General features: G+C 34.7%; 2 protein-coding genes across 7 annotated transcripts in view; one reads left to right on the forward strand and one right to left on the reverse strand.

The window, feature by feature from the left end:
- DYDC1 (DPY30 domain containing 1) overlaps positions 1-23,647 on the forward strand; it is a 45,693-nt gene that overhangs the window by 7,123 nt on the left and 14,923 nt on the right. The window contains exon 1 of one of the 6 annotated variants that reach the window (XM_012540738.2): positions 16,970-17,110. The exons of 4 other annotated variants lie outside the window; for them this stretch is intronic. The gene's annotated coding sequence lies outside the window, so the exon portion shown is untranslated. Of the gene's footprint in view, positions 1-16,969; positions 17,111-17,178; positions 17,199-23,647 lie in introns of those variants that run through there. One more of the 6 variants, XM_012540739.2, reaches the window with a different exon arrangement.
- On the reverse strand, positions 681-14,963 carry DYDC2 (DPY30 domain containing 2). The gene is made up of 6 exons (XM_031956369.1): positions 14,893-14,963; positions 14,269-14,424; positions 13,676-13,798; positions 8,359-8,472; positions 5,859-5,965; positions 681-880 (listed from the first exon to the last, which is right to left on the reverse strand). The coding sequence occupies exons 2-5, from the start codon at positions 14,413-14,415 to the stop codon at positions 5,891-5,893; spliced, it is 459 nt and encodes a 152-aa protein (XP_031812229.1). The 5' UTR covers positions 14,416-14,424; positions 14,893-14,963; the 3' UTR covers positions 681-880; positions 5,859-5,890.

The raw sequence follows: 23,647 nt of genomic DNA on the forward strand, positions 1-23,647 counted from the left end.
ATTTTTGAACAAGGAAGGGATATCATGAAAAATGTTTAAAGATTAATAAGTCAGGAGACCTAAAGCAGGGATTCTTTTTTGTATGTTTTATAGAAGCTTATAGACTGTCTCAGAAATAATACTTAAAAATCATAACTGAAGGAAATACCAACTTTCAGTTGACTCTGACTCTCCATGATCCCATTTGGGATTTTATTGGGAAAGATACTAAAGTGGGCTGTCATTTCCTTTTCCAGTTTACTTTACAGATGAGGATCTGAGGCAAACAGGATTAAGTGACTTGCAGAGAGTCACACAGATAGTAAGTATCTATGGTTAGATTTGAACTCAGGGAGATGTCTTTCTGACTCCAAGCCCTGTATCTTATTTACTGGATCATCTAACAGCCCTGTATTTGATATAATACACTAATAATAAGTGGTAAAACTAGAACTGGGTTCAGATTATCTGAGAGCCTAAGGACCCATTGCTTCCCCCCAAAAATATACTATGATGTTGCCCATGGCCTCTAAAGGGCTTTGGGATGGAAAAGAAACTTTCTCCCCTTTCTTTCCCTATCTCTCCCTTCATCTTCCCATGATCCCCATTATCCATCTCCCCCACCAACCTGCTTCTTTCTTAGCATGATGTCTCTCTGTTCCTGGGATCTCATCATGTGGAAGGTGGATTCATGGTAAGGTATCTACATGATTAAATCAGAAGCCAGAATTTCCAACGCAATACTTAGTTTTTTTTAATTTTAGTTTTCTAAAAATAACATTATACTACTGACCAGGAGGATATAAAGTTGATATTTGTTTCTCCAGTGAGGACACTGGATTCATGGAGAAATTCCAGCTTTTGAACTGGATAGCTGATCCTCAGGTAAGATTCACTCCATCTGTAAGTCAAGCATTAAGACATGATAATTATTTATGCTTATATGGACCAAAAATATAACATGCCTTTTAAATATTGGAAATATTGTAAAAGGCTGCAAGATAATATGGGAAATATGTCATGAAGTCTATCTATTTCTGTCCTTTTCTTTCTTTTCCTGCTGCTAGCTTGGCATTCAGCATCTTCCAATCTGGTTCCACTCTACCTATCCAACCGGTTCTTCTACATCAATGATAGGGTTCAATCTGACTGGTCTACCCTTCAATCCATAACATGCCCTCCTGCCTTAATTCACATTGTTCTCCTTGACAGTGTTCTCTGTCCTTCTTTTTGAACATCTAAGACAGTAGTTAAACTCAAATAAAAACCTTATTATCCCCGATTGCCACATTTTGCCTTAGAAAACCACAAATCAGCATCATCTATGTTGTCTTGTATTTTTATTTATTAAACATTTCTGAGTAATCATGTTTCTCTCTTCAGTACCTCTAATCTAAGTCGTCCTACCTTTCTTTTGACTTACGTCAGTTCCATTCCCTCCACCAAGGAAACCACAGTATCATTCAAATGTCATTCATAATACTGTATTACCATTTAAAAATGTTTATGGCTCCCTAATCATATTTTAAGAACAGTAAGGTCTAGACTGGTCTAGGCTTTTATCTTAGTGTTTTATTCCTTCCACCATATAGTATATTATTAGTGCTAAAGAAATGTTCTATAATGTTTATTTTCCTCCTCCCCATCTTCCCCCCTTCTACCCTTTCTTTAGTTGTCTTCACTAAATAAAATCAAATTGGTTTTTTTTTGACAATTTTGTGCTAAATGCAAAATTGTGTTAAATTACAATAGAATGTGCATACATTATGTGTATTTATAGTAACTTAAAACTGTTTTTAATACTTATACATTCAGATATATAGACAAGTATTTTTATATAATTGTTAGTATATTTATGTGTGTGTATATATAGAACACATGAAATATCACTAATTTAGCTTGTTTCACTTTGCATCATTCCACAGAATTATCTATTTCTATTTTGCCATTGTGTTTTGTCATTCCTTATGATGATGATTTATTTCTTTCATTGAGATATACTAATATATTACCTTGTTTGGCCATTTTATTAATACAAGGAATTTAAACTGTTTCCTGTTTTTCACTGATCTGTGTAGTTTTATTAAACTAAGTAATTTTCCATGGCATATATTTCCAATAGCAAGACTTCCAGATTGATTGTTTATATACTATTAGTATGTCACCACTTTGACTATTTTTCTACTATCTTGTATCAGTTCCTTGTATATTTAGTGAGATATTATATCATCTATTCTATTGTTTTATATCTCCTTATAATTTACAAATCACTTTCTTCACAAAAATCATGGAAGGCAGATAGCAAATATGTGTTTTTATTCAGTTTTACAAATGAAGAAAGTGAGGCTCAGAGAGGTGCCTAATTGCCCATGATCAGATGACAAGAAAGTGTTAAAAGAAAGATTTGAACCCAGATCTGGTTCTGAGTCCACCAAAATGTCTTTCTCTGATTTATTTAAATTATGTATGGTTTTTTAGAAGTATAATCTTATGTCTTTTTTTAAAAATAGGAATTTGTTGAGATGACATGTAGTTTAAATAGTTCTGTACATTTTCTGTACATTGAGTTCTGTCCTCTAAGTCAGGGAGACCCGAGTTTTATTCCTTTCTTCAACTCACCTGACAGGGTGATCTTAGGAATGTCACTTAACTTTTCAGTACCCCCAAGATAAGTCTGTTAAGATTGTAAGTTGCAGAACAGTGAAAGTAAGAAAATTCCCCATACTGATAAAATCACAAGTTTAGCTCCCCAGATTTCTAATTTGTTAAATCTTCAGAATAATTTTGTGATATGTGATATCTATTTTTAAATTTAAAACAAATGATTGAAAGATTTTTTTCAATTAAAAAACCCAAAACATTACAAAAAAAAAAGATGTTTTTCAACTATGTGATTTTTGGTTGATTGCTTTTCTTGTGATTCAGTGGCTTCTCCTAACAAAAAGATTTCTCAGCTGTGTATTGTACCCTTCCTTCATAACTAATAGTACAATTGTAGGGAATGATTGACAGGGTTTCCATTTCCCTTCATGTCTGACCATATCAAATATGTCTCAGTCAAATCTATTTGTGTCAGGATTTTTCCTAAGATCACTTAGATAATTGATTTCAAAATTTTAATGGTTAAATTTTGAGTTTTTTCTTGCTATTTTACATTGGTTGGGACAAAGTACAATGAACACTAGATTTAGATTCAAGAGAGATTCAGATTCTCCCTCCCACACTGTAGATTTTTAGCAAGTCACTCAATTTCTCAGAGCATCAATTTCCTTATTTGTGCAATGCAAATAATACTTTTAGTACTTGACTCACAGGGATATAGATATTAAGATGATCAAATGAGGTAATTCATCTAGAACTCACTCTAAATCTAAATCTCTAAACCTAAACATATTCTCTTATCTCCCTACTTCTGGTCACATTATTCCCTATGTTAGAAATGTTTTTTCTTCCCTTCAACTGTCGAGAGGTTCTGCTTATATTTGAAAATCTAAGTCAAATGCTACTTCTTCCTCTTTCCCTGAAATAGGGAATGATAATCTTTCCCACTTTCTCACCTCAGAATCTACATAGTATTATTTGATATATCTTTACAATACTTAACATATTCTATTAATATATCATAGTCATTTTAAATGTATATGATCTTGATTTAAGACAGTCAAGCATGGATCATAAACTCTACTCAAACTTGCTTTTCACCAAGTGCCTAGCACTCTGCTCTTATACCCCAGCTTCTTAAAATGTGGTTCATGACCCAAATGGAGTCTTGTAACTGAATGTGGGGGTTATTAAATGATGATTATCAGTAAATGCTTGATTTGTACACCTCTATATCTGGAGACAAGTAAAATTTCCCCGGGTTAAGAGGGTTTGCAAATAGAAAAAGTTTAAGAAGCCCTGTTCTTTACTAAAAGTGCTTAAAATATGCATTGAAGGGAATGTCAACATAGTGTATATTATTTGAAGACAAGAAACTAACACATTTTGATGAATCCTCAGGTACTGTTTCAGTCACTACATAATTGATAGTCTATTGACAAGCCAAGATTGGGCAACAAGGAATTTAACAATGAGAACAGGGTTAAAGTAAAAAAGAGAATTTCTTAATCTTTTGCATCATTAGCCATATGACAATATACTTTGTCCACTCCGGGCCTCAATTTCCTCACTTGAAAAATGAAGGAGTTAGACGTGTATGTTCTGATTTGAGGGACTCTATATCTATAATTTTTGCTGGTGTGGGGAGCTCTTAGTGGGGAAACTTCCGCCAATGTAGTTCTACAAATATTTTGCAAATTATAGTTTTAATAACTTAGACACCTGGAGAGGTGGGGAATTAATTTGTCTAAGATTACACATCATATATGTTGAGTCAGTAGATGAACCAAAGTCATAGTAACTCAGAGGCCAGATCTCTACCCACTGGGCTGTCCTGTTTCATATATAGATTTTTCTTTATCTGTATATATATATATATATATATATATATATACACATATATATGTGTATATTTATACATATATGTATATTCTGCAGGTACTTAGTACCTCAAACAACTTTCTAAAACTATTAAATTACAGAACAGTTGGTAGTAGTTTCTTCACTAGTTGTTCCTTATAAAAATGAAGTCCCAGACCTCCATCCCTGAAAAAACAAAAACAACAGTAACAAGACACACATACCAAAAAACAATACACCCAAATCTGAATAGTTTGAAGGAAAGGACTGAAACCATATAATATTTTAGGTACTAGTCTTATTTTGGTTATGTTATTCTTGTGTGACCTGACTTTTGACATTTTTTTTTTAGATTTTTTTGTGGGGGGTGGGATTATAAAATCAGAATGGACACAAAATATTTAAAAGATAGAATACTAGAAGGGTTCATGAATGACTACTCATTAGGATTGTTGTAGAGGAGATTCCTATATGGAGTTAAATGATTTTTAAAGAGTTTATGATTTTAATGAACAAAAGCATAAACTTACAAAGAGTATTAAGAGTTCATTAGAAGATATATAGTTCTAAGCTTTGGCTAATGGCCTTAGTGATCATATGAAATTCTCTGACTAATTCATTATTCAGGGTGGGCTATTTCTCTTCCCATCTCCCCCAAGCTAGTCATCTTTTGTTCTATAGAATAAAAAAAAAAAATTCTACTTCTTTTCTATCTAACAATAGCACAAGGTCAAGTTAAGAAATCTTTAAAGAGCCTCTTGGTCAGTGCCAGATTTTTAAAAAAATTTCATACCAATATTTCCCATCTTGGATTTCAGGGATAGGTTCTGAGTGATTCTTCAAGAAAGCTTTTCCCTCTTCTAGTTAAACTAGAAAAGATTGCTAGAAGCCTCCTCTTTACTATTTATTACAATAAAATTATTAATGACCAATTTCCAAGCAATTTTGTGTTCTAAAATTTCATTTACAAATTGATTGTTAGAAAATGTGTTAGAAAAAAATGTTATAGAAACAGATGAAGTGAATTCTGGCCAGGACTTCTGCTGGATATTTGATGTCACCTTTTTATAAAACCTAGGGCAGTGTCTGACTCAATCCTCATCTTTAGGCAAGACTTCAACTGATTGACCTGTTTCTTAGTTGGCTACTTTAAGAAAAGCATCATTAGAATGATCTATTTCCTGATTTAGATGTTAAAGGAAAATTTAATCCAGGAGATATTTCTTCACTTCATTTTGAGCAGTGACTTTATGCTGGACATTTTCCCTAGTGAGAGAAAAACTTTGGTGAATTTTGATAGAGTCAGACTCTGAGTGGCCTTCATAGGGAAAAAAAAAAACAAAAAAAACTTGCTTAGGAATTACCAACCTTTCTCCCCTACCTACTTTTCTCCCATACTATTTTAGGCCATGAATTACCTGGATCAGTTTTTTTTTTTTTTTTTTTGAGATTATTCAGTCTTGGTAACATTATCAGATGCAGATAAATTTTCTTCATTGCCGTCTGTTTTGGATGAATTTTCTTTCTAAACATGACAGAGAAAAAAGTTTTTTTTTTTCATAAAACTTATACCACTTTTACGAACTACCCCCATATTTGTATATGTTATAGAAAATTTGAGGACTTCACCATTACCTATTTTAAAAAATTTTGTTTAAAAGAGAAGCTAAGAAGTTTTCCCGTCTCCTTTTCCCTACCCAAATCCTACTTATCCTTCCAAGTCCAGTTCAAGCTTCACCTGCTTCTTGAAGTCTTCTCTGCTCATCTCAATCTATAATCTTTCTCACAAACCAATTTTTATACAACTTTTCACATATCGTCTTTTATTGCTATTTACTATTTCACACTTATTGATCTTATTTGCCCAACAAGACCATAAACTCAAGATTAAGGATTCTATTTTATACATGCAACTATGAATATCTAGCACAGCAGGTAATGTTTGTTGAAAGAAAGAAGAAATTAATGACTCCTGGATTTCTCTTTTTTTATCCTCTTCCACTAGTCATCAAGTTCTATTCTTCCTCTGAAATAAGTCATATTTTCCCTTTGTGTTTTAGTTATATTGCCATTCCATTCATGCTTAACATTATAATATGCCTACATGACAGCAACCTCAGTGTGTTTTCTCTTAATTCTCCTGTGTCTCCCCTTTGATGTATTGTGTATTCCTGCTAGGTTAATCTTAAAAAAACAAAAACAAAAACAAAAACAAAACCCACTACTTTCATCATGCTATTCATTACCTAGCAAATACATAAATATCTGGAACTGGAACTGAGATTTTATCAGCAAAGGAAATTCCAGGTGTTGGAATTCTTTGTATCCTTACAGATCAGAACATTATTACTGGGTAGATCATTTTACAGAGATGACTGAGCCATATAAAAGTCAACTGCCTTAACCAGGGTCATAAGCTATTAAATGGTAAGAATGGGATTTGAAACTTGTTTTTCCTGACTTCAAGGCTACCCACTTTGGTGCTGATTCTATGGACCACTATTATCAAATCTAAAGTCATCTTTTGAAAACTGAACTTGAGTCATACTTTCCATATTTCCCAGTTTTCTTCAACAAGAATCTTGTCTTTGAAAGCTAATATAACTTCATTTTAAGCTTGAGGAATCTAGACCCAAGTGAGATTAAATCACGCAAGGCAGTAACTGGGAGTCAAATTTAGGTTCTTTGACTCTAACTAAATCAAGGGTCATTTCCATTACATCACACTATCACTATTCTGTTTAGCTAATCATACTGTTCCTTTCCCCACAATTATAATGTTTGCTTCAGTGTCTTCCTTCCTATTTCATGTCTTCCTTCCTCTCCTCCCAAAAAATCTTATAGTCCCATAATATGGCCAAATATGTTTAACTACTCACTGATTTCCTAGTACACAATTGTTGCATGTATTTCAATTCCCCAATTAAGTTGTAAGATACTTGAAGTCAGACACTAAGCCATATATCTTTTTTTCTCTCATGGCACCTAGCTCAGATTTGATCACATAATGAATACTAAGTATAATTTCTTCTGTTATTTCTCTTATCATTAGAAAAGAAAAATTCTTTGAAAATAATTATTTTACCCATAATATTATTTGATGTTGTTTTTATTCACACCAAAGTTTTCTTGATGTAGATTTTTTTATACTTAATAGTATTTGATTTTTCCATCCCAGGGTTATTAGAATTGTCTTGAATCACTAGATACCTGAGAAGAGCTAAATCGAGAATAGTTGATCATCACATAATCTTGCTGTTACTATGTACAATGTTCTCCTGGTTCTGCTTACTTCACTTAGTATCAGTTAATGTCTTTCCAGACCTTTCTGAAATCAGCTTGCTTGATATAGACTTTATTTTTTAGAAAATCCATTTAACTTTTTTTAATACCCAATGCCATATATGTAAACTCCTATAACATTGACTCTTTCCATCTTGTCATTTTTTGTCAATTGTTTGGTATGAAGTGAAACCTCAGAATAGTTCTGATTTACATTTCTCTCAATAGAGATGCTTACTTTGGAATGATAATAATATGACTATCCTGCCCCTATTGCATTCATTTCTGTGGAACTGAGGGAAAATTTTTTTATTAAATAGGGCAGGATTAGGTCTTTGCTCTTTTCATGTAATTTATACAATACCTTCCTATTTTATCTTATATTTTTTCATCTCAAAATAGGCTCAAGAAAGAAGATTATGTGGAGGTCTGAGTTATGGTTTGGTGATATCCCTAACCAATGAAACATTTTTAAAATAGAAAACTCACTTATCTTAAGACTCTACACTAGCAAAAGGTTATCCTAATATATGCATAAATTTTTGATGTTAACAGATAAATATTCAAGAAGAAAAGCTGATTATTAAAATATGGAGGAAAGGTTCCATTTTCACTAGTATTTAAAAAAATATTCACATTAATGCTTAATAAAGACTCATCTATTTCTTCAAGAGGGGGCAATGTCAGGACTCCAAACTTGTCCTGCCACACGCGAGGTTTCTGTTCTGGATAAGTTTCCAAAATTGTTTTCTAGAAAGAAGAAAAAATCAGTAAGTGGTTTAATATCTATCTTTTGATTTTTCTAAGATACTTATATATATAAGCTTCTGAATTGTAAAACTTGGATTCCTTATTAAATATATAGATTAGGATTCAAAGTATGGATATAGATAGTAGCCTATGTCTTTAAAATAGCAAGAATTTCCATTCAATAAAAAAAGGCAATAGAGAGAAAATTTGAGTAGGAATCATTAAACCTGAGTTTTATCCCTAAATGTCATCTTAATAGATGTAACTGTAAGACAAAAGTTTTTATCTCTCTGAATTTTCATTATACTTATTTTTAAAAGATTATTATTTTATATTTAAAATACTTATTTAAAGACAGGGATTGGAGTAGTATAATTAATTCCTTCATGTTCCTTATCTTATAGGATTGGGGAAGAAATGATCAAATAAAAAATAGTGATTTTAAACTGTAAAACACTATACAAATGTTAGGTATTATTCAAGTAGTCTGAAGTGTAGCACCTTTGTACATAGTAGTAGTTCCTCAGTAAATGTGGGTTGACTGACTGAGAATAAGGTCACTCCTCTTAGGTAGATTTGGCATTGGGATTTTGAACTTATCAAGATGATAGCAAGATGATAAAATATATTTTTAAAATACAATTTGAAATCCCACAGCTAAGGAATTTTTAGACCATACTTTAAATAACCATATGATGTGACAGTTGGAAAGGATTTTAGTGGCAACTGAGTCCAAAACTTAACTTGAAAAAGAACTTTTGTTCTAAGACCTGATAAAGGTCATTCACCTTCTTTCTGAATTACTCAAATAAAAGGTATCTTTATTCTTTAGGAAGTCCAACATACTTTGAAACAAATTTGCCTAATTTTGGGTCTTTGAACTTTCATCTATTACTCATTGTTTTCCCTTTTACAGCTAAACTAAATGCACTGCAAACTAGATCCATTAAATAAATTAAACCAATGATCCCTAGACTTGTGTAACATCAGAAAAAAATTTGGAGCATGTACCCCCAATATTGTGTATCTTAGCTTATTTATAAAAAATAGATTTACTATAGAATTATGTACTAATAATTATATACATTGTAGAACTTATATAAAAATAGAAGTATAAATGACAAGATGAATGTTAAAATAATATTTGATTCTAGAATCAAGAGAACTACTGGGGTTTATTAAGTAACAGAATAAGATGGTCAGACTTTTGCTTTAGGAAAATTACTTTGAAAACTGGATAGAGGATGGAACTAATTGGGAAAAGATGATGCAAGAAAACCAGTTAGGAAGCTGTGGTAGTAGCCTAGTTGAGAGAAGAGTAGGGCTTAAATGAGAGTGGTGGTGGCTATGGAAATAGGAGCCAGGGAACAGATGTGAGAGATATGAAAAAGCACTAAGATATGGTAGCTAGATGTTTATATGAATGTAGGATGAGGGTAAATGAGAAGTCGAATGGAATAGAAACCTGGCAATTGGAAAATTGGAATGGTGGTGGGGCCCTTGATAGTGAGAGAGAAATTTGGAATATGAAAAGATTGGGGTGGGGCAGGGAAAGAAAGTCAATGTAATAAAATGTGCCATTGACTACCACAATCTATCTATGCCTGTGTTGTTCTAGATAATTCACTTCTGTCCTATTCAGAAAGAGACTAGGTAGAGTTCTTACCAGTCACTTTCCTCAAATACAGAGAATACTCCCCAGGAAGCACCTGCTGTAGTAAAAGTTTATCTAGACAGAGGGAGTGGAGGAAGAATTGTCTCAGTGGAAACTATGCAGGTCCTAAGGGTAGCAGTTAGTTCAGTTCACAGCTGCTCTGAGGATCACAGCTGCTCTGAGGGACTGATACCTGCTAAAGATGGGGCAATGTAAGACATCTGCACAGCAAGAAAGGTACCCAGTAAGGAAGTGGTAGGGAATAAGAGGAATTTGGTTATGTTGGCTGTGCTTATGTTGGCTTCTTACTCTCTGGCTGATCTTACAGTCAGTGGAGATAGGATGAGTTTACCTTGATCCCCAACTCTATGCTATGGCCTTTTGTTTAATGAACACCGTTCTAAACAGTGAAAATCAAAATAAACAATGAATAAAGAAGAAGGGGCAAGAGAGAGAAACTTGCTAAGAACCTCCTCAAACAAAGAGGGGGATTCCTATTGGTTGGTCAGTGTGGCTTGTGGGAAAATAGGAATCTGTAAATTCATCCCATATTTGGGGAAAGTAGAAAGTACAGTAATAATGATGAAAGGAAAAAAAATGTTAATGTGTGATAAGCAATATAAATGGATGCTACAATTTTATGGAGGCATGCAGCCTATCCCAAAACAAGTCATCTTCTCCATCTTTTCCTACCATGAGTTATTTTTACTCTGTCTCTGGAAATTATTGGCACTCTGAGAAAAAGCAACAACTTATCTTTGGTTGAATTTTAGTATTTTTTGGTAATTAGGATATAAAAGAAAAAGGAAATGTATCTGGCTCTTTAAAAACTCTGTGTTCTTTTATTTGGAGTCATAATCAGAAGAATACTAATAGATCAGTGTATATTTTCTAGACTGCATGGGCAAGAAAAGAGGTAGGGAGGAAATCTGCATCTGAGTAAAAAAAGTATTAGAGAGAATAATTGATCTTTTATATACTATAGACAAATTCAGGCAAAGGGATCATTAATGATGGGATTATCTGTATCATCTAATGATCGTGTTAATATCAACCAAAATGAAAAATTCAAATGGGCTTTTTCAGTATATCACAGACATTTCCTTGATATTTGGAAACTTTGCTCTATTTTGGCATTTCCTACTAACCCATTTAGACTTAAAAAAAAAATCTAGTCCTATGACTTCATCAATGAATGAAGAAAACTTCATCCCTGATGAAGACTGGAAGCTTCTAAAATATATAGTCTGAAAGATTTGCTTGAGGGCACTGAGATTTTAAATGATTTGTGTCCAGGGTTATAACAGCCACAATGAATCAGAGTTGTTTACCTAACTAGAAGCCTGGTCTACTCTCCTCTCTGTCTCTAGATAACTAGTCATAATCAATACTTTCTAATTTATTCATAAAAAAATAATAAATACTCTGAAGTAAAGAGTTTTTAATGGGATACTTTTACAGCTCAGTTCTATATCCCTAGCAGTGTGTGGCTACTGACCTGTGCTCTCAATATTTGGCACCTTTGGTCAGATATCAGTGTCTGAGGCCTGAGGTAAAGCAACAGTCTTAAAGTCAAAGAACAGCTTTTATAAGAATTGACTTTCCTGATATGCAGATTAGATTTTTTAAGTGCTTTGTACATAGTTGTTGCTCAACAAATATTTGATAAATAAATATTTAGCTTTTTAAAAAATCCTCCTCATTAGACTAAATTCCTTGAATTTCCTTGCCATATTTGCTAGAAAATTCAGTAAACCTAGAAAACAAAACCAGTGATAACTACATATAAATAATAATGATTATGATAATAGCTAGTATTTCTATAGCACCTTCTGTATGCCAATCACTGTGCTAAGCTCTTTACAATTATCTCATTTGATATCCTCTTAACAATCCTAAAATGAAATAAGTGAATTTAACTGACTTGCCCAAGGGGACATAATTAGTAAGTGTCTGAAATTAGATTGGAACTCAGGTCTTTTTATCAGCATGCCCAGAGCTCTACTGTACTACTTAACTGTTTTTAACATTGAGCTGCTAAAATATTTCTTAAAAATGAAATTTGCCACCTTGATAAATTTATATGCTGAAAAAAGCCATCAAACAATTGAACAAATGTTCAGACTGTGTGACATAATGATGCAATAAACCCATGAGATGTTATAAACAAAGACTCATAGAATTGGGAACAAACATTCTATTTAAATTTAATCCAGACCAAGGCAAGGCAAGTAAATGGAAAATAAAAACAATCGCCATCAATAATTTCTGGGAGAAGAAACAAAATTTAAAGTGATTAGTACTTTTACTATTGCAAAAAAAATTATCACTTATCTATTTTTAAATTTCAGTAGAATTCTGGTGTCAGTCTTAATTTATAGATATAAGAATATATAGATATAAGTATAGCACATGACCAAAGAAAGGAATCCAATATTTCCATTTTGCCTCACTTCCAAAATAAATAGTATTATTCAGGGAAAGAACAATAAGGTATGAGGAAAAGCACAAAATCATCATATTTCTAGAAATTCAAGGAGCCAGCATAATCTAGTGTTCAGACTCTGGAGTGGAGAAATCCTGGGTTCAAGTACTGCTGATGATACATATTGACTCTGTAAACATGGACAAGTTCTCTAGGAAACTTTTTAAGATTAGAGTTCCAGATGAATGGAAGATCTGCATTAGTGGAAAGAGTTTACATGATGAAACCTCCCTAGAATGATGAAATCAAAAGTCAAGACTGAAACAAAAACAACAAAAACTGCAATAGTAAAAACCAGTTTGTTTCCTCTGATATCAGTATACTGAGGAGTCCAATAAAAAGACTATTTTCTTCACTGCAGATAATTTTGAGCTCCGAGAAGCTGAGATAACACATGCTTAAAATGTAAAGATATGAAAGAAATAAACCAGAGTAAAACAAGTAACTTTTCCATCTGAAAGCTGATAATCAACAGAAAAGCATCTTGATTTTTATTAGATGCTACAAAAATTCTATGAAGATGTAAAGTCAAGGAAACACCAACTATTTTCAATGAAGTGTTTAGAAAAGATTAATTATTGAGAGTACTTTGTAAACTAAAAAGTCACCAAATACACTGGAAACAATGTGGTTTTAGATTACAATTCTTTTACTTTGTGATCTTGGGAAAATCAGTTTATGCATTTGGCCTTTACTGTTCTCATTTGTAAAATCTGAGAATTGGACCAGATGACTGCCAAGGTTTCAGTCAACCTCTAATTTTATGAAACAGAAGTTATCATTATAGAAAGTATTATAACTTTTGTTTTTACTTTTCCTAGATGAGGCTCCAATACCATTATTCTTAAAATAAGTTCTATATTGTTGCAAAATGTTGTAAAATAAAAGGGGATTAAATGGTAACATTTGTAAATTAAAAAGGGAAAAAAGGATGTTGAATACTTCAAAAAAACAAAAAAAACAAAAAACCTTGATTCTTTAAATACATACAATCATTATATGCAATAAGAACTGAGTTTGGTGTTGGGCCATAAAGTTTAATGAAACTAGTGGAGGTGACTCACTTTTTGATATTCTTCATGTTTTTTCTGGAACTGAATTTCCTCTGCTTTCAGTTTTTGTGCTATTTCCAGTTCCAAAAGGCTTTCCATTTTCTCCTCACTCAGTTGAAACTTCTCTAGCATTTTCTATTGTTATAAAAATCCAAAAGAAGAACTGAAAGAATTAGATTACCTGTTAATAAAAGTGTCTGGCCTACATGGACGGGGTAAGTGGAGGGGAGGAAGACGAGGGAGGGGGAGTTATAGTCCAATAAAGAACTTTGAGATTATGACTAAGCTTTTTGCTATCCTGAAGGTGGTTGACAAGTCACTAACCATAAGGTTTCTGAAACCAGATGTTAGTCTCTAAATTTATATTGCAAATTCTTGACTTCAGGAGTTTCTGCAACCAAAGTACCTTTGAGAGTTGAGTTGGGACTAAGAAATCAACTCTATCCTGAAGTTGCCCTGCTGATTCTCTTTCTGAGATTGAGTCCAGGTGTCCCTGAAATGCAGTATAGAGAGGAAATCTGGACATCCCTAGGACTTTTCTACAGATGCAGTTACTCCAGGGAATCCTGAAAATCAATAGTAAAACAGACCCCATGTACACACACCTGATGACGAACATCAATTTTTCTCCTGTATTCATAAATCCAAAATGCCAGGTACTCTATTGGATCTGATGGTCGATGCTCAACCACCTTAGCAAGACCCTGAACTAAGCATGCTCCCAAGCACTTCTTCAAGTATTCAGACTCCATAGGGATTTCCTGTAAAAGCATCAGTATTGAGGCATATTGTTTCAATCACAGACCAGATTTTTAAATGGAAACATTCTAAGCACCCACAGATTTATGACAGAGTACTTGCTAACACCAAACCACTTTAGATTTTTAATCTCATTCCTATTTCTATTTTTTTTTAAATGCATAGGTGTTGGCAGCAATGAGTATACACAAATATTCTGAATATTTTTCTTGAAGCACCCATAGATTTACCACGGAATACTTGCTAACACCAACCTTAGATTCTTAATTTCATTCCTAGTCCATTTTTTAAAATTGCATAAATTTTGGCAGCAACAAGTACACTCAAATATTCTGAATATATCTCCCCACCCCCAAGTTTGAGTGATCTGAAGCTGGATTAACAGAACTTTGATAAAGTCGTCAAGGCTGACAAAGTTCTGTTTATTCAGTGTAAGAAGACAGTTTGGACTTTCAGCAGAACCACCTTACCAACAGCCTTTCACCCTTAGGTGGGGAGAATATCTCCAAGCAAGCAGACTGTTTCCAATAAGGGTTCTGTCCTCATCCTATTAGTTATGCTATTGTGATGTAGATGCCTACTACTTCATGTCATAAAGACTTTACTCATTGGAAAGAATCTCAAATTGTTATACAAATGTAATGATGGAAGGCCAGTTAACTGTAATATCTTTAAGCTAATGTTTACCTCCTTCCTCTGCCCACCTTCCAGGAAGATAAAGGAGCCTGAGGAGTTGGGAATCTGAAGATCTTATTCAAAAAGTCTGTTATCAGTTATGACTTGTATGACACTGAGTATTTGAGTTATCATCTCCAGAGCCTGGTTTCCTTCTCTGTAGAAGGAAGGGCTTGGATTTTGAGGTCCCTTATGGCTCCCTATTTAAATATAAATAATTGTGGCTTGATATAATACTAAATACTCGTGGCTTAATAAATGGTTGACTGTTTTCTCTCAGAGATATTTGGATTCAGAGGCAAACCAATAAAAATAATATCCATTCACTGAACCCTCCCATTTCATGGTACATTTCAGGAATTTGGGAGCCCCCAGTGTATTCCCCTGATGTGTTTATTCCCTGTGCTTCATATGTCCTTCGATCTTCCCCATGGCTAGCCATGGTTTACAGCAGAGCAGGGCTTAAACATTTTTTACTTAAGACCTCCTTTCCACAGAAATTTTTACATGACCCCAGGCATATAGGTATTTAAAATATTTATACAACTCAAACATCTACTAATCATAACTTCATGAACCCCACATTAGACCCTATCTGGGATCCCAAATCACACTTTAAGAAGCTGGGCAATAGAGTATTGGATCTAGCAAGAGATTTAAATCCTAGTTCTATCTTTCAGTTCCATTCAATAAACATTATGTTTATTATTATGCTTGAGTGATCGAAGCTGGATTAACATATTCTATGTTCCAAGAATTGTGCTAAGCTCTGTGACTTTAGGCAGTCATTTTTTTCCCTAGTTTTTCATTTTTTCATTTATAACATAAACATTTATAAATGTTAAAATTGGACATTGGATTGGACTAATCTCTCTGTAAGAGTCAGCTATAAATCCTTTGATTTCTGTGAGCTCAGGCCTATTAAAAAACCAGTTCCATGTTCTTTTGTTTCTTGTTTCCCAATTTTCACAGAGTGTAAAAAAACAAACAAAAAAACCATCGTGAGACCTGGAAGCATTCAGTAAGTCAAAAAACATTTAAGTGTTTACTCTGTGAAAGTTTCTGAGTTATGCTTTGGGGTTACAAAAAAAAAAAAAAAAAAAAAAAAAAAAAGGCAAAGATGAAGACCCTCACTGAAGGAATTGGGATGTAATGTACCACTAATTGGAAGAGCACAGTGAATGGGCATGACTTTTATTGGTTTGTATCCAATTGAATCCAAATGTACCTGACTGCAATGGGATAAAAATACAAAACCTAATCAAATATAAGATACGTGTGCTGCCCATGTAAGATATGTATGTCTACGTGGTTTGTCTAATTGCATTTAGACAACTCATGTAGCCACACAGCTCTACTGCACACACAATCTTTCAGTAACCATGTGTCTTTTAGTAAATCTATTCTAAACTTCATCACTGTGAGTCTCCAGCACCAAAATGTCCCTTTAAATATTCCAAGCACTTTTGGAGAGAGATCTGCTTTCTCGGCCCTCAGGGTTTCTTTAATAGTTTACCCTCCTTTAATAGGTGTCTCCTTCCGGGATGCAAAGAAGAGCCCCACTCTACCGCAAAGTCAATTCTCACGATCCAGGGCAATCCTGGAAAAGCAAGGCTCAAATAGAGTGGGGCGGGGGTGGCTGGGGAGCCTTTAACAGCTGCAGCATCTCCATGGTCTCTTAGCATCTTCCTTCCCCTCCTCCCTCTATTTGTCCAGGATGCAGGTAGGCGACCCTCATGTGTCACTCATCCTGACACCCCAGAGAACCTCAAGTTCACTGCAGCTCCCCTTTTCCATTGTCCCTCCCTCCTCTGTCCCATTCCTGCCTTAGAGCGCATGCGCCAGGCTCCGTTACCTAGCAAAGGAAGAGACGCGAACGCGGCCGTAGTAAATGCGTGTTGGGGTCGCTGTGGTCTCTGTGACCTCTGTGGCCAGTAGAGAGGAGCGGGCTTTCGGGGTGTTGCGGCGATTGTCGGTCTCTGGGTAGTCCTAATCGTCGGAGGACGAGGAGAGGTAGTTGTTGGCGGTGGTGGTGGGGCCGGCAATTGCGCCCTCGCATCAGGACGCTTCTGGGGAAGGGGGGGCGTACACCTTGTGCAAGGTATGAGAGGGTCTCTTTCCAATCCCAGTCTGCACAAGCTAGGGCAAGACTCTTTAATGATTAACTCCCGGCTTCTGTAAAATGAGGGAGTTGAACTCTGTGCCTCAGTTTCCCCATTTCTGAAGAGAGAGTTGAACTATGGGACCTACTCTTTGACCTTTTATATTTAGGTTACTCCTTCCTCCTTTACTACTGATCATCTGCTCTTCTCCCTTCTCCATCTTCACCACTTTCCGTCTTCTCTTCTCTCTTTCCCTCTCTCCTCGTTCCTGTCTTCTCCTTCGTCCTTTATAATATCTTCTTTCTCCTTCTTTCCTTCATTCTTCGTTTTTCCTCTCTCACTTTTCTTCCTTCTCCTCTTCTCTTCTTCCTCACTTCCAGTCTCTTCCTTCTTACTCCCTCCTCCCAACTCTACACATAACCTTCCTGTTTCCTCCCTCTTCAGCTCCCTCCTTTCTCCACTGATCCTTCTTTCTCCCCCACCTCTTTTTTTTTCTCCTCCCCATTCATTTCCTCACACCTCCCTTCCTCCTTTTTTTTCATTCCTCCCTCCTTCCCCTGCTCCTTTTTCCTTCCTTTCCCCTCTGCTTCATTCTTTCCCTTCTTCCCTCCACCTTCCTCTTCCTCCATTTCTGAATCCTAACTTTCTTCTCTCTGTGACCAAATTTAAATTAGTGAGTCAGAAAGATTCTCCCCTTTTTATTCAATTTCCTAGAGCTAGAAAGAAACTCAAGAGGTAATTACACCCAGACTCTTCTCTCCCCATCCCAATTGGATTTTAATGACTACAAAACTGAGACATATATAAGAGTTCAATTTGGCAAACAATTATTGATCCCTCCTACAAGAAGAGACTATTTTAGGTATATAGATTTAAGGATAAAAAAAGGGGTATTGGCATAGGATTACTACAACTTGTAAGGAACCACAGATCTCTAAACTAGAATCTTTATTTTACATCTGAAGAGTTGAAAGGGGGCATGGAGATGATCTTAGTCACACAAGTCATAAGACAAGGATTTGAATCTTTTTCTCTTTTCTCTAACCCTTAATCTTTTTTTCCATCTTTTCTCATCAGCCTTCAGGAAATATCTTCCACTAGAAGAGATGAGATTGTGGCATGGAGAAAGGAGGCTGAGCCCTCTACCGTAATAGACAGGGATTCTTCTAGGTAGAATAGTATTCTTTTAGGTAGAATATCAAGTATTCTACTTAGATTCTATCTAGCATTCTTTCCTAGTTGGTCTGGAAGCTATAGTCTATAAGAGGAATTCCTGTTCTTGCAAATTTTTCTCTTTGACCTGGGGGTTTCAAAATTTGGCATAACATTTTTTTTTGTACATGTTTTTCACAAAGGATTTCATGGAGGTTGAGATATGTGGATTTTTTCTATTTCTACTTTTCCCTCATTTTTAATTATTCCAGGATAATTTTCTTGGATTATTTCTTGAATTATTGTGTCAAGGTTTCTTTTTTGGTCACAACTTTCAGGCAGTCAAATTCTCATATTTTCTCTTCTTGATCTGTTCTTCACATCTGTTGTTTTTCTTATGTTTTACATTCTGTTCTATTTTTAAAAATTTTTAATAACCTGTTTTGTTTTGTTTTTTCTTATAACTTCACGGGCTTCCTCTTGCCCAATTCCAGTTTTCAATGAGTTATTTTCATCTTTGAAACTCTACTTTTTTAGTTGGTTAACCAACTTCTTGTTTTTCTTGGATGGTTTTTATTTTTATTTTTTTAAATTTTTCTTCAGTGTATCTCATTTGATTTTTAAATTCTTTTTTGCGTTCTTGTATAAATTCTCTCAGGGCAGGGAGCCATGTCATGTTATTCTTTGGGGCAGAAGATACTCTTTTTTACTTTAGTGTCTTCTTTTAAAAATGAACCCTCTGTCTTCCCTATTCCCATAGTAAATTTCTATGGTGGGGCTCTTTCATCTTTTTCGGTTAATTTTAAATAAAAATATGAGGTATTAGTGGAAGAATCTCTAATCCTGCAATGGGGGATGGTGTCTCTGGCTTTATTTCTGCTCCCTCTTCTTACTAGGAACCCAAAACCTAGAGCTCTCCCCTCCAGCAAGTGCCTTCAGTCAGCAGCATCTGTGCCCCACTGCCTCTATTCTCCCAGTGCCTGGTTGGCCTGGTATTCTTCATCAGCTCAGGTTCTTTGTCTTCCCAGACTTCTTCTGTATACACTGTCCGGGAGGTGAAAGTTTCTGTGGCTCCTACTGAGGTTCCAACCACATTCAGCTTTCCCCAATGTTCCCCACTTGGTGTTTCTGCAGAGTTAGCCTGGAGGTGTTTGCACTTTACATGGGTTAATTCTGAGCCCAAGGTCTTTCTTCATATGTTCTTGATTGTACCAGGAGGACCCCTGTTCTGCCCCAAGTCTCCTTGGTTTTTCACCAGTCGGTTTGCCCTGAGGCACAAATTTGTTCTATTTGTTGTGGAAATCGGGAGAGCTGGAAATTATCAACCTATTCTGACATCTTTCTAGAATCCTCCTTATAAAAGGAGTTCTTAAGCTTTTGTGTCATAGATCCTTTGGGCACTCCAGTCAAGCTTAATGATGCCTTTCTCAGAATAATGATTTTAAATGCATAAAAGTTATATACAATTAATTATAAAGAAGTAGAAAGATGTTTTATTGAAACATTTGACACAATCTTTTCCCCATCCAAATCCTCCAAGTCCTTGAAATACCTTGAACCTTTGGGTATGGAGGAATCAACTCTAGGGAAAGAACCTCTAGTCCAAAAGGAAAAGAAAGAGTTGAACTGCTAGGAAATGTAAAGTTCATTTGAGGCATATGGGACTGGGCATGGAGGCTAGAGTACACAGGGTGAGAATAGAGATCTGTGGTCCAGTTTTGATGGAACATAATATGCTCCAAAGGGGAATGGTGTAAAATCCATTGGGAAATGGAGGTTGGAGGTGTTAGGATTTCTTCTAAGTCACATAACAAAATTCCCATTTTTTATTCTGTCTATACTATTATTGCTTCCCAGGGAATATTGATTGGAATTTGACAGTTGATTGGAAATTGACAGTTGATGTTTTCCTGAAGTGCTGGAGACAGATTTCTTGGAAATGTGCTTGCACTTATTGCGGATGTACTTGAGAAGGAAGAAGCTGAGGAGAGGACTACTTGGGTTCTAGGTTCTTTAATGCTATAGAGTGTTTATTATTATTCTTTGTGAGTTATCCTAGCCTAGGATCACCATTGTGATATTTTGACAGTAATTGTTTGAGGGTAAAACATGTGATAGTGCATTAGGATTTTCATAGGGCCTAAGATATCCTCTAGAGTCCACCTCTTCCTTAGGACAGGAAGACATATGGTTGTTAAATAAATTGGACACACCTTCTAACCTGTATCCTTCTCTTACTATTGAAGAAATAGCTGAGCTTTAGAACAATTGTATTACTATATGAGGTGTTTTTAGAGAGGTGGTCTCAGCAAGGGGGGGGACTTGAAGTATATGGAATTTCTCATTTTTCTTATAATTCTTCTGAGGGGCTCATCATATCTCAGATATCCTTTGTAGTATTTCTTTTCCTCGGAGGTGGGGTGGGGGGTAGAGTTTGCACTTTAATAAAAAAATGAAAGAAAAAACAAACAAGTAAAAAAAATAAACAGAACAAAAATCAGATAACAAAAGCCCAAATCTTTTAAAGTGTTAGTTGGAGGCTTCCTTACCTGACCATTTTTGTTCTTGTTATTCAATTGTTTTTTACTCTATATGACCCCACTTAGGATCACACAGCTAATTAGTCTCTTTAAGGCCAGGTTTGAATTCACAGAGTTGAGTCTTTTTGACTCCAGGTTCAGCCAAGTAGTTTAGTGGATAGTAGGCTTTATTGTACTCCTGTACTATATCTCTCTACTGTATTCCTTTACTACAGGTCATCTCATGGCCAGCTCCAGAGCAATAGAAACAGGCAGGTGATTAGATAATGAAATAAAGCCTATTGGAGAGAGGCAAGAGGTACTATTGTAGTTGGGAATATAAAGTAATGACCAAGGTTATTGTACATTTTTGAGTTTTTGTTCAATGAAAACAAATTTCAAATCAAAGCCAACAAAAAGACATCATGGCAAATTTCTCCAAATGATAATAAATTCAGAGCAATGATTATTTTAATTCATTATGAGCAGATAAGAACAATTTTGAGTTGGCAGGTAGTTCTGTGACCCCAGATGAATTGCTGTTATGATAGTTGTCATATCTGAGTGTGAAGCATGTGAACTTGAAGTTAGACTGTGTTTGTTTTGTTTAAATACCATAATACTTATTCTCTTCCTTAGATAGTTTAGAAACTGATCTTTTAAAAAACATTGTAACATGAATTTTAATCACTTTTGTTTTTATATCACCTTCATTTCTCAGTGTGTTCTTCCTTCTATCTTGTATATTGAAGAGAGAAGAAAAAATTCGATAAAGCTAGGTAACAAATCAGAAAAGTTTGCCATCTGTAGTCAAAGTGGGAGGGGGTATAGTCAAAAGTTACTTTTTATGCATTATTTCTAATTTGCTTTCTAGAATGGGCCATTTGCTTATTTGTGTATTATACTGCAACATATGTTAGGGAAGATTTGTAATTTTGTGAACCTATTGATGACAATATCCCAGTAAGAGAAATTTTTTTTTGGTAATTGTTATAATTTTAAATGAAAATTACATAATGTTGGAGAATTGCTTTGGACAAAATATCGAACTTAGCAGTGAATGAAATGCATGTCTCTAAGCATGAGTGGCCCCTTTGTGCAATTTGCATACATTATATGCTTCATAATTTATTAATAAATATGAGGAACAAGAGTTTTTAAAATTGTGACAAAAGTAACCTATTTTATTAAGAAAGAGAAAGAAAAAGAACCAGACCATTAAAAGAAAGACTTTTTGTAAAATTACATGACAATTTAGGTGCAAAGCCTTGAGATATGTATTTTTATATTATTGCTATATATGTTTTGTCTTTCATTTGCTGCTACCTTGTTTGAATGCCAAATGTATGCTTGCCAAAAAAACAAAACAAAACAAAAAAACCCTGTCTAATGGAGAACTCACACAGGGCAAGAGCTCACAAGATGGTCAGAAAAAAAAAACAATACAAGGACACTCTGAAGATCTCAAGAACTTTAGAATTGATTGTAAGACATGGGGGACTGGCATAGGACTGCACAGCATGTGCCCTCATGAGAGAAAGTGCTGTACTGAAAGAGCAAATCAGAATTTAATTAGCTCAGAAGAAATGCAAGATGTGCAAAGTTAGAGAAGCCACCTGAAATATTCATAGGGATGATTTGTGTCCAAACCGTGGCTCTTATTGACCTGCTCAGCCACAGTCAGACACACTAACTTGACTCTAACATAATGTCATTTTTGTCCTCTTTGAAGGACAACAGCCATAAATGTATTGTCTTTCACGTGCCAAAATGTTTTGAAAGATTATTGAATAAAAATTAAAATTTACTATTTTCTTAATGACAGTCATAAAGATGAAGTAAATTCTATATTTGCTTCTGAATTTCCTACTGAAATTGGTGTACTTTGTGCATCTTTTTGAAATAGTTTGAAAAAGATCAATGCAAGATCTACAAATTCATACTGTGGAATTTAAAATGTTTAAGAGACAGTTTCTAGGCAGTTAATCATTTTATTAACAATGCTAGCATATTATCAATTAAATCGGTCAGTGACACTCTGAAATGCCAAAAGATCTCTCCTGGAACTCACTCAATGCTTATATGCCCTTGGAAGGTATGTATACCTGAAGGTGGTAATTGACTCTTGATTGGTTAATAATTAATGAAAGAGAATAAATATTAAAATGAGAGGTGGAACGATTCCAATGAGGAGCTTGATTGTATCATTTACTTCAAATCACCCCCAGTTTGGGAAAATCCGGACAAAGGATCTGTCTATCCCCATCCAGGGCTGAATAAGAAGGCAATGGGCCAATTTCACTTTATATTAAATTCCTTATAAGATTGGGGATATGGTAGCAATATTTAGATTGAAGAAAATGTTCATCCTATCTGCCGTCCTCAGCCCTGTCCTTCAGAGGCTGAACTTTGAAATAAGGACTTTAGAAAAAAGGGAAAACTGTTTCTCCCCAAATCATCGATTATTATTTCTTTCAATACTATTGATCCAGAAGGACTTTAGAACTATGAATGTTTACAAGTATATTTGAAATGTTTCACAAGAAAGAGGAAAAAAATACCTATTCTGAAAATGAAATGAAGATTTGCTTATTAAACTCTAGACTACTATATAAAATCAACTCATTTAAAAAATCTGGCTATTTCTGAATATGAATGCATAAGGAACCCATTGACAACTATGTTGCATTTATTCTTATTTGAAGAAAAATAGTAGAAGTGTTTTGTGACTGCACAATGAAAGAAGCATAAGTCTCTGAACATCTTCTGATTTGGCT

The sequence above is a fragment of the Sarcophilus harrisii genome, chromosome 2 (assembly GCF_902635505.1).
Source record: "Sarcophilus harrisii chromosome 2, mSarHar1.11, whole genome shotgun sequence".
Lineage (NCBI taxonomy): Eukaryota > Metazoa > Chordata > Mammalia > Dasyuromorphia > Dasyuridae > Sarcophilus > Sarcophilus harrisii.